Source organism: Manacus vitellinus, unplaced genomic scaffold (assembly GCF_001715985.3).
Source record: "Manacus vitellinus isolate BGI_N305 unplaced genomic scaffold, ASM171598v3 scaffold_3_pilon, whole genome shotgun sequence".
NCBI lineage: Eukaryota > Metazoa > Chordata > Aves > Passeriformes > Pipridae > Manacus > Manacus vitellinus.
This window is the reverse complement of record NW_021940535.1, coordinates 35,348,245-35,360,196: the sequence shown is the minus strand read 5'-3', so window position 1 is coordinate 35,360,196 and position 11,952 is coordinate 35,348,245. Positions and strand designations below refer to the sequence as shown.

Here is an 11,952-nt window from a genome sequence, read left to right as displayed (position 1 = left end):
CTCGAGGGGACCCGGGCCTCCGAGGGAGGGCGAATGTGCAGGGTGGGCTGAGGTGGCCGCTCTTCTCCCATAGCCCCTTCCCCAGCCCGGGTGTGGGCACCAGGTACCCAGGGACACGTTGGAATAAAAATGAGGGATCCATGCGCCTTCTCTGGCCCAGGCAGCTGCTTCTGACAAGGCCTCGATTTTGTGTTTGTTAATATGTGCTCTAACACAGACGCGCCCCTGCTGCAAATGTGATCGGGGTCATTGAAGCGCATGGGCTGATAATCTAATTATTCAGGGTGTCCCATAGGCATGCACGGGGACTTGGTTTTCCTGGCACGTAGTTAGGTGTATAGCTGATATGTGCTCCAATATGAGCCTGACCATCTGAGGCTGGTGTAACATTTTATAAATATGAAAACAGAATATGGAATTTGAAATGGTATCGAGAGTTCACACCAGCCCATGTGCCCAGTGAGGTTTTGATCTGGTACAAGGAACCTTGGAGCTTGATTTGCTGAATTGTTAAAGCATGACCTGGGTGACCTTCAGAAAGTCCTGTAGACTCTGTGACTTGGCTTCCCTAAATAAAAAATTGAGGCAGTGCTATTGATTTCCTTTGTAAAGTACCCTGGGCCTTATTACTTGGAAGTCCAGGCTTCAACACACATTAGTATAATTTATGAGAATCACAATAACAATTTTAACTAGGTGCAATCCTTAAAGTCCTTCAGCCTTTGGAAAACATCAGCAGGCCTTATATTTTACTCTACATAAGAGAGTATTGTCGTAAAAATAACAGGTAGAAACTCGCCTTATCCAGTTATTTTTCCAGGGAGCTATGTAATATTACAAGTTTATGCTTACAGAGTGGAATCCATTTAGCATCATTTATTTGCTTAAAACATACAATTGTAAGTGTGGCATTTTTTCTACTATCCTATTTTTGCTTGAATATATGTTTTATATATAAATATATAAAATATATATTTATAATATATAAAAGCACACAACAAAATAGCTTCATACATTGTTCCTAACCACCTGTTTTAAGGATGCATTTTGCTTATTTCCAGAGACATTCTTAGAATATTAAGAGAAAAGTTTATCTTTGTAAGGAATTGCAGATTTTGGAGGTTTTGTAGAATTAAAAGAGTGAGTTATGCCTTGTACATAGTGTGCATAGCTGTAGTGATAACACGCTGCTTTTCTAGTAGCTGTATTTCTGAAGTGATGGGGAGCTATTTGTGTGTTGTAGACAATTTCCATATTTCCACAGAAAGTGGACTGGTTCCTGAAACTTAGCCTACAGCGTGGTCCTTCACTCTTCACTAAATTATCTAGCAATGTTCTTGACATAATTATAGATGTCTTGAGGCTGTTCAGTAGTGTGCTGCAATTGATAATAAATTGTAATGCTAGATGTGATACCCCGTGGATTTCCACCTAAGAAAACATCATTTGCAACTCGGTAAATACTTAGAAGCATGGGAATGTTGAGAATGCAGCATTAGATTGTCAGAATATTGTAAACTGTTATCCAAAAGATATGTGGAATTGGTGAACCCCCAATGGATAATTGCTACACAAGGCTTGAAATCATGTCACCTATATTGTGTTGTTTGGACACAAGGCTGAAGGAATTAATCAGGCTCCTTGTATTATTTCTTGAAAAGGTAAATTTATTTCCAAGTTTACTGTTTCTGAACTCACTAAACACACCTGCTGCAGTGTCAGTGTATGTTGTAATTTCTGTTCTTCTGGGTTTACATTTGACTGAAGAAATTGCATATGTATGAATAGTGAGACTGAGATTTTTCTGTAGTGGTATCAGCCAAAGAACATGAAAGGACTGTGTGTAAGACAACATTTAAATTATTATTTGTGTAAATGACCCTAAACAGTACTAAATAGTTAATTACCAATTGAAATTAGTGAAGTGAATGGACACAACGTTATTTGCTTTACAGTTGGTATAATATTTTTCAATCCGAGGTCTTATTTTTCTGGGAAGCACATGAAAACTTAGCCCATAAGGATTGTGTTGTCTTAGAAAAGATCCAAACCATACAATTCTAGATGAAGATACTGTTTAGAGTGCTGTTAAAAATAATAGTCAGGCAATTTGAATAAAAAAGGTTCTACGGAATTTGCACTGAATTACTTATTAAATGGCAGGTTATTATATAGAACTGGGTTTGATGAATTAGATTTCATTTGGTGGTATAGATATACTGGGACATTTTGATAATTTCTGCTGGTTTTTCAAGTCCCTCAGACATCTGGATTCAGTTTTCTTACACAGCTTATAAAGGAACCAAGTAAAGGCAATGGGCATTATGTGTTTGCTTTTACGTGCAAGTCAAACAGAAAAAAGTGAATGTTCCTCTCTAAGTGCTTTAATAATAGGGCTTCTTATATGTTTTAGGCCTATATGTGTACATGAAACCATGCTATTTAAAAAGGTCTCTGATCTGGTTTTTTGGCTATCATTTAGCAAATGGCAGATTGTTCAGCATCTTCCATTTAAATCAAGTATGGAAATATTAGAAGGGTTGTGGGTTTTTCCCATATAAATATGAAGCTTGAAAGAAAGGCCTCCATTTTGCCAGTGCTTTCATAAGCCAGGCACACAAGGGATGAAGACTATGTATAATAATGTATTTTCTTGGTATGGTTTCTAGTGAATCTATACAGCCAAGAAAAATAATAGGGATGTGTAGAAAGCAAAAAAAGCGTGGAATATTTCAGTGGCAGCACACCAGGAAATTTCCTTGTTCTACAAAAGGGATTCTGCAGCCCTGGCAAGCAGTAGCTCCCTGCTGGTTCCTGGCCATGTTATGTGGCTAGTTATGGTTAGCAGAGCTGGTCCAACTGTCTACTTTTCTGTGAAACTGCCAGTGTTTTCAACTGGCAAATAGGTATTTTTCAGGAAATCTGATGCTGCCTTTTCTACCTTGATGCCCATTTTGGCTGTGGTCTTCCATAAACTTAATTTTAGGATGGCATATGCTTGAGCTTGCAGGATGGGGATGTTCATTGTTTCAGCAGTTGTCATTAAAGTAGAATATAATTGGCACCAAATAATGTGCATTTGGTTTTGAGATTCTAGAGTAAGAAATAATTGAATTTTCACATATTCCTCGAATTTTATCTATCAGGAGTATACAGTCTTGTAAGTGTCTTGTGTTTATCCATCAAGAGTACACAGAAGTTATGAGTACATAGTTTCATAGTTAAATCAGGTTCTTTTTGACAGAAGGCAGTTTCTGAAATTAGGTTTCAGTCCAAAGCTGAAAAAGAAAAATCTTGGGGGATTGTCTAGCTTGTGTTGGCACTTTAGCTGTAGATAATTCAGCATATGCAGAATTGCTTGTTTTAGGTTTTGAATGCAACACCAAAGACCTGTGAAAAAATACAATTTAGAAAGTTGGGCTTGATTAAAGTTAGAAGTCAGTGAGTGTGTTTGCATTCACACTCTTGAAAGATTGAGGCAGCAGGGAGATGGAAGGGTATTTCTTCCTTCTTCCCACCGTGTACTGCAAAACTTTTGGGATTTGTAAATGTTGAGATTTAAATCATATATGTCTAAACATATGTTATTTTTTCATGTGTGTGAGTGAATTTATTCTTTATACATAAAGTGCAGAGTTTCTGAAGTGAAAAATAATGCTTTATTTTTAGAAAATCTATGGCTATAAATTCATTTCCTTAGCAACTTTCCATCAAACAAACAGCCTGGTCCTCCTCATTCCCAACAAAAACAAACCTAAATTAGCTTAATAATTGAGGCAGTTTTCCCATGAAAAACGGGTTCCACATCTCTGCCACAAGCATTTGTAATCTGCCAGGTCACTGAAAAAAGTCTGCTTGCATAAACCACTAAAGAACATATTTGGTGATATTTTTCCTCTGCAGTTGTTACATTTCAATTTTATAGAGTAAGAATTTGGGTCTCTTGTACTCTGTCATGGCTGTTTATTCACTTTATTTGGTTGTCTCTGTGAATTGCACAGTATAATAAACTGGTGTGTGTAATTACATTGAGCATAGCCATCCCACCAGGAGAGGCAAAGGAGACAAAACTGGCAAGCAGCTTTAGGATTCAGCACAAAGTGAAACAAAAATATTGCTGGTTTGAGCAAGTTTTTACACCTAAACTCATTTTCAAAATATAGCCCTTTGTAGCACAGGATGGTGCCAGTTGTGCTTTTATGTAAGTTTATATGGGTGAACATGAACAAATCCTGTACAAATAGAGCAGGGGAAAAAAGTTGCTAAGTATCCTGCAGGAAGTAAGTATCGAGTTTACTGATAGTCCTGTTGACTGTAACCATGGGCAGTTCAGCCTAAGTCATGTCAGACAAGAGCTGACCACTGAGAAATGAAATCTTTGCTCTCTATTTTAGAATAGAGAACTGACAGAACATGTGACTAATCTTCCCTTTTCCATCTGTTTCCATATACCTGTTAGAAGATAATTGTTCCGGCTCTGATTTTCCATTATGCTAAAATCCACCAGGCTGCCCTTGCTGTAACGCACTGTATTCCGTGTGTTGTCTTGATATTGATGACTCTTGTTACAAAAATACAGTGGTGAATATAAACAGATCTATGTTAATTTTAAGGTCTGCTGGAAACACGTGACAAAGGGATCAAATCTGGAGAGAAAAAGGGCAGATATTTTAATATGAGAAATTTTATTTTTGGCATTTGGAAATGACACCCTTCGGTTGTTTTTTCCAAGTCAGAAGCTAATGCATCCTCTCTTCCTCTGTTCCAAATGCCACACCTTCCAATCATTACAGTAGTGTCCCTTTCACTCAGGAGTCTGATATGGCTTGTAAGCATTGTGTATACAACAAAGTAGAGAACTGAGACCCAAAGTTTGATTGCTGCCTCTTTAGGCAATTTAAGTAACAGTTAAAGAGTTTCTGCTGTGTGTGTCTTAGAGGTTTTAAGAATTAAGTGCAAAACCAGTACTTTACTAATTGTATGATAAAAATTTGATTTCACCTGCTTTCAGCCAAGAAAGAATACTGCAATCTAGTCTGCCTAAAAATAAGACATAACACCTCCCTCTGTAACTTCCCCATCATATCTGTGGCTTCTGTTTGAGCTACAAATTGTTCAGAAATGCAAAGTCTCAGTTCAGAAACTGTGGAGTTGAGGAATCTTGTAAATCAAATATTCCAGCAGTCTCTTAGTTTCACTTAGGAAATGTGTACTATTTTTTCATTAGTCTGAATAAAATGTTACTGTTTTCTGCATAGTTACAATTCTCTTAAATGGCTGTGTTTTGAAAATTGGATGTACTTGTTTGGGAGGGGGAAAAAGTCTTCAGAGCTGTGTTTCTTTATTGAAGTTCTGCTATGTATTTTGGGGAGTTGATCTAACATCTCACCAAGTCAGCAATTCCTGAGTTGGTTTTGTGTCTTTTGTCAGTGGGGATAGTTAAACACAGTCGTGATTCTGTTTTTCTTAGATTCTGCTTTCAGGTTTTTTTAATTATACATTCCTTACAGTAATTTTCAAGCAGTAAATATAATTGCTGTAGCAAAGCAGAATATCACAGTTTTAATAGAAGTTATTTAAATTTCAGAAGTTCTTTAAAAATGTTGTATTCTCACATTGTTTGAAATTTACACAAGCTTTTCTTTGTTGGGTTGGATGTGTGCGATCTGCTTGTCTGCTCGAGCTCCTTCATGCGTTTCCAGGGTATTTCCACACAAATAGGCTTAATCAGCTTTTAGAGGGAGTTTGTTCTGTAACAGGGACTCCCAAGTGAGCCACAGCTTTTAAGTCAAAAGAAAGAGAAGCTTTGAAAAAATTATCAGGTCTTTGAATTGGAAAGAGAGGATGTCTTTGGAATAGTTTAGGAAAAGTTTCTGTCCTTTTCCCATGCTGGTTCACATCTCTAGTTTAGACTGAACATTGTATTGCAAGGGGATTCAGTAAATTACTATTAGCTATGTGCTCTCTTCCAGTGCTCTCTTCACAGGCTTTTGGACTTGTGAAGTCCCTTGATGCAAATCCCCAGTACCTCTTTCTTCTTGTATGTAGGCAGGGAGAGATTGGATTGGTGACAGTAATAAAGATGAGGGTCTAAGTCATGAGTTGTGAGAGAAAGCACACAGCTTGCCTTCCCAGTTGTCCTTTTTGAACTCTATATTGATTTAGATAATAACTGAGGTTCTTGATTTTTTTAATTTTATGTTTCTTCTAGAGTGCTTGGAAAATGCAGTTAGGGTCAACTTGTCAGGACAATATGTTTTAAGAATTGAAAGACTAAATTGAGAAAAGGAGTTTGAAGTTTGAAGTTTGTTCCTGTTACTTAGATGTTACAGCTTTGTTTTAGGAAGATGATGAAAATGTTGGTTCTTGAATATGTTTGTAAATTGAGACAATCAACCAGCTTCTTTTCACGCTAGGTGTCAGTGTTAACATACCTGTGCTGTAATCTCAGGTGTAGTCATTCTGGTGTCCTTGTCGGTACACCTGTGTTTAATTCTCAGTTACAACTTATGGTCAAAAGGTCAAGACAGTAATGTCAAGTAATGATTTGTATGTTGACCCTTAATGGTCTGTAAATATTTATCTTGTGAAAACCCTTATCTTTTTACCCTCTATCACACCAAATAAACCCAGAAGAATCAGCTTTGTCCGTGTTGAAGCATCTGCTACAAGCTTTCCACTACCCAGATTTCTCTTTCATCTTAGTTTTGAACAACATGGCCTTGAAAACCTGAAAGATAATAGATGGATAATAACTGCATCATTCAAATTTAGGTCCACTGGGGTCATCACAGTTTGGTTTTCATCCTCTCAAACTGTAAATAATTAGCTGACTAGCAGTAATTCATGAGCTGTCTCATAAGGTCATTTGTTAATGTGTTACTTGAGCATACTGTGAGACTATTCAAAGGCATGTGGCTATTGCCTTCTTTCTTTTGTTTACAAAATTTTTTTAAAATTGCTTGTGTTTCATCTGGGGCTTTGCAATGCTGACCATAATATAAATATCCTGGTGGTTGAAACTGGTCTTGTGTATGAGGAAGTAGAGTCACTGCTTTCTGCCTGCGGCTGTAACAGTGACCACAGCCCATCTTCCTGGATAAAAAGCCTCAGTGAAGGTATTGTGGTTAGTAATAATAAATAGTGTGACACGATGAGCAGTGGAATAAACACTGTTCTTTTTATCTCTTTGACTTCTGTAGAACCTGTTATTCTGTTCTGTTACTCTATAAATTAAACTATTGGTTATTTACATTCTTTTTAGTGTATTTTTCTTTCAGGGTTTAGCTGTCAGTCGATTTGGTACACTGTCCTTTCATCTTTTCAATAACACCTCTAAGTGTCCAGAAGCAATTCCTTCGATATCAAGAGAGGAGGAGCTCCCAAATTTGTTATTTTGGAGACCTTGAACTAAAAGGAGGCAGCAGTTGGGTTTGAGGCCTAGGGTTCTGCTGAAATATAAGCACAAATGTTTTTCAGGCAACTTAAAAGGTTTATTGAAAGAGTACGTGTACCTCAAACGTATTTATTGGTGTCGTTTTTTCATAATGGGAAGTAGTATACTTCTAAAATGACACGTTTAGTTCCTGTGAGAGGCTCAGGCAGTGGTGGGGGTGCCCGGCAGGTCGGCTTGGGCTGTGTTGCTGTAGCTGAGGAACTTGTTGGCCACGGAGACCAGCAGAGTGCAGGTGAGAATGTTGTAGAGATGCACCCTGTTTGGAGTTTATGTATGTACTAATTAACGTTTTTGGATATATAACAAACGGAAGTGTTGCCCATATGATTAGAAAAACAGTGTATTTTTTGCAAAGTTTCAGAGGCAACACAGCAGAGTTTGATTATGTAATTTGCCTTTTGTTTTTGTGCATAGCTGTAACACAACAAACACATTTTTCTAGGAGTAGTAAAGAGCAGCTACAGTTTTCATTTTTTTTTTTTTTAATTTTAGAAAGCTGCACGGATGCAGAAGTTGTTGCTGCTGTTGATGTGAACACTCTTGCCAATGATGTTTATAAGCACAACTTTCCCAGCACGCCATTATGGGCAAAGACTATTGAGGTGAGTAATTAATGTTTTTTTTACTGTAGTCTGGCATTTGGAGGCGTAAGTTGTCTTCACTATCCTTATTAATAACAAGAGAAACAAAAATATTTGTGTTGTTATGAATAAAGCAGCATTACAGTAACTGATTACTTGTGGTTGCTTGTTGAAGTTAGAGGGATATTCACACTGCAGTCTTTTCCTTGAAGTCTTCACTGCTGCATCAGGAAAGGTTACATAAATGTCAAGAGGAACGCTTACCAGTAATAAAGGAATGTCAAAAATCATATTTTTAGATTAAAAAAAATATTTTCATGTACTTTGAAAGAATTTGATAAAATTATTTGGAGGCATGCCTTTGTTTTGTAGTTATAGTTGAGCTCAGAAAAACACAAGAGAATATATTGGATTTTTTTTTTTAATGGACTCAATAGATCAAATGTTTTAGGAATTCTGTCCCTTTCCAAATTATTTGAAGAAGAAGTAGGTAAAACTGGATTCTGTTTAAATATATGAGGGGCAAACTAGGCATGTAATTTTGTCTGGATTTAATTAGAAATTACTGTATACTTCTTAACCTTCTTTTACGGCTTTACAACATGACAGTAAAAGAAAGATACTGTGTCTGTTTTAAGACACCAGCTTAAGTAAGAGTTAAGTAGGTGGCTAAAGGTTAAATGCTTATTCAGCACCCAATAATAACAGGCTAAATGATAGTTTACAGTTTTATAATGGAAAAAGAAGAATGCTTGCCTGTGTCTGCTTATAGTAGACAAGAGTGGATTATTACAGTCAGTAAGACCTTCTTCAAATTTATTGGAAAAAATATCCGGTTTTGTCTAGTTTCTGAGGGTAGTTATGGCATATTTGGTATATAGATATCCTCAAAATATGTAAGGCAGCGATTTCTTTGTCCAGGTCTTAGTTACTTGGTAATTTTCCTTCTTCTGTCCTTCTAGCCCGTTAATATATTGTCCTTTTAGTGTTGGTTAAAATTTAGTCTAGAGAAACTTCTACCTGTGTAGTTAATTCATACCACAGACCTAATACTTTCTTTTCTGAAGAGAAATATTTTTGCAGAGTACACCTTTCAGCCATACAATATCTTTAAAGAATTTTTACCATGCAAAAACTGAAATGAAGTTAACTGTATAGGATGCATTGCTACTGAGCTCCTAAGAGTTAAAACCCATAGTTTGGACCTGTAAAAATTGTCATGTTCACATTTGAGCTACTTTGTTTTTCAGATATTTTTTCTTTTGAGAAGATCTGATATTATTTCACATATTTTGAATATGTGAACACTCGTTTTGATGTACAAAGACTTCATATCTGAATAATGATACTTTATTTGGGGAGAAATAACAGGTCAGTGTTTACTGATAGAACTCCTACACACCTCTTCTGAAAGAATGAGTAGATAAAACCTTCAAGATCATGTATAGATGCTAACATTGTTAGTGTTTTGTTTTGTATTCAAAGCAATGAATGCATATTTGCATTGTATGGTTTGCCAAGGTAGAAAAGATTTTAACATTATTAGGTCAAATGGGAGATTAGGTAGTTTTTTGCTAGATGAAGCACGTAGTGGAAGTAAGCAGGGTAGTTTGATCTGAAAGATGACTTATGAGTTTCATACAGTTTTGAACACTCAACACGCTTCTATTTTTTTTCCTTTTTCAGGGCATAACACTGAAAGAATTTGACAGATTATCTTTTGATATGATTTTGATGAGTCCTCCCTGTCAGCCATTTACAAGGTAGATATAGCACACTTGGAAAAAAAGTGCAGTTATTACAATATATAATGTCAAAGGAGTTAACAAAATAGAGTGAGATGGGACAGCTAGCAGCTGTGGGTTCAAAATATGGTTTCAATTTAGGAATTAAAATCTTAGGTTGTGAAAGGAACTTGCTAAATAACTATTTATTTCTGTAAGAACATAATATATGTTGTAACAAGTTGCCTCCATTGCTTTTATTTGATGATCCTGTCCCCTTTAGAGCGGGCTGTATTAGTTTTCAACGGTCACACTATGTGCGGTTTATCTGTGTATCTTCCTGAGCAAAAATGTTGTAGCTCTGTTCACCATGATGTTTACTGAAGAAATGCTGCAAGTAGCATCTCAATTACTGATCACATTTCTTGTAATATGTAGATGTTAATTCAGTTTAAATTATGTAAACTTCTTACAGCACCTATTTTGTGTACTGTACAGTTCCTCTAATAGTGCAATTTGAAGATTTTGCTGTTTAGGAGTGCTGACTCTCCTTTTAGGTATCAATCTAATATTTTCCTGGGGCAAATCCAGGAGGAGGATTGGAATTCCTCAGTTCTGCCTGAGATTTAAGAGTGTAATCTGTTTTTATTTGTACTTTGAAAATTGCACATGCACACAAATAGTTTATTCTAAGGAATATTTCTATTTTAGCCAAGACCAGAAGGGTAATGGCTTTGAAGTGATTTTGTGGATGATATAGAGAAATATTTTGCTGATTAAGAACTGAGTTTACTGAGGTGTTATTTGTCCTATTAGTTTGTAATTCATATCGTTTGTCAGCAGTGACCAGTGGAGATAAAAGTCTGGTAAGCACACTCATGCAATGTAGTAGCTTCATGGAAAAGATGGTGATGAAACTGCTTATGTAAGAAAGTACATCTCAGAGAATGCTCTAAGATTGAAAAGGGATCCCTCTAAAGTGGTGCTGATCTATACAAAATTATTAGTGCAAACCTATAATTCATATAGGAATCATTTCTTCAGATTTTTTTATAATACGATGAAAACCAAAATCTGTGTGTGACTGATTAATTTAGAGACATGCTAAAGCTCTTCTACAAAGGTTTTATTCTTTTTTAAGAGCTAATACAAGTATAAGCTAGGGAAGGGCAGGTCTGGAATCGTTATCATTTTTGTAGCCTACATAATCTGTCTAGTTTAATGTTAGAAAATTGGTTACAAAGTTATTCATATGGAGCTCAATCCTGAAAAACGGTGAGCACTCAGGCTTTAATTCATAGACATAATTTAATATATTCAGTGCAAAATGGCAGGGTATTCCCAGAAACCCAGTGGGGGGTTTTTGTTCTTTCAGAGCCAAGTATGTTCACAGGGTTTGCTGGACAAGACCAGAATGCTAAACTCTTTGCAGACTGAGGAGTGGATTTCATTACTGAGTGCTTCAATTTGAACTTCTCTGTGAGCTGATGGATTCCAGGGCAGGCTTTCTTTCCTTAGAGCATCTCTTAGGACACTGCCCCGGTGAGCACATCCTCATGTCTGCACATGATGCTTTTGCAGAATCCGCTTTTGAAACTCAAAGCAAAAAGTGTCTGTCTCAGATGTCAGTTTGCTCCAAGTAATATACAGGTGTTTCTTTATTCTCTCTTAGAATTGGCCTGCAAGGTGATGTATCAGATCCACGGACAAAGAGCTTTCTCTATATCCTTGATATTCTACCAAGGTATAAATGAACTTCTGCTCTATTCAAAAGCCTTAGTTGTAACTAAGTAGGTCTATATATCAGTGAGGCAGACCATCTGTAATATTTGACAGAGACACTACTAGTACTGTGTTGTATTCCTTGTTTTCACATGATCATATGTAACTTAAAAATACTTGTATTTCACTAATGCCATAATCACCTCATAGTTACTGTATATGTTTTCATTGTCTGGTTTACTTTTAATTGTTTGTCTGTTTAAAGTGTGGCTATATCATAAATGTAAAAATTGAGCTCTTTTCAGATCATCGTCAAATTTGTGTTGATTTTATGTAGAAGCAGGAGTAGGTAATATCATCATCATCATCTTGGCTGGACTTCGTGAATGAAGATTTGGGAAGGGCTCTACTCACATTTGTCACAAGCGCGCTGGTGGCTAAAAAGGCCAATACGAGACAGGCACGTCCG

General features: G+C 36.5%; 1 protein-coding gene across 8 annotated transcripts in view; it reads left to right on the top strand.

Annotated features, from left to right (window-relative positions):
• Positions 1-83: 83 nt before the first annotated feature.
• TRDMT1 (tRNA aspartic acid methyltransferase 1) overlaps positions 84-11,952 on the top strand; it is a 29,359-nt gene continuing 17,490 nt past the window's right edge. The window contains exons 1-4 of one of the 8 annotated variants that reach the window (XM_029961884.1): positions 6,917-7,118; positions 7,949-8,058; positions 9,724-9,800; positions 11,434-11,505. In XM_029961884.1, coding sequence (XP_029817744.1) covers positions 9,763-9,800; positions 11,434-11,505 — 110 coding nt within the window. In that variant the 5' untranslated portion in view covers positions 6,917-7,118; positions 7,949-8,058; positions 9,724-9,762. Of the gene's footprint in view, positions 104-878; positions 900-1,118; positions 1,141-6,916; positions 7,119-7,490; positions 7,689-7,948; positions 8,059-9,723; positions 9,801-11,433; positions 11,506-11,952 lie in introns of those variants that run through there. The other 7 variants (XM_029961877.1, XM_029961883.1, XM_029961882.1 and 4 more) reach the window with 7 other exon arrangements.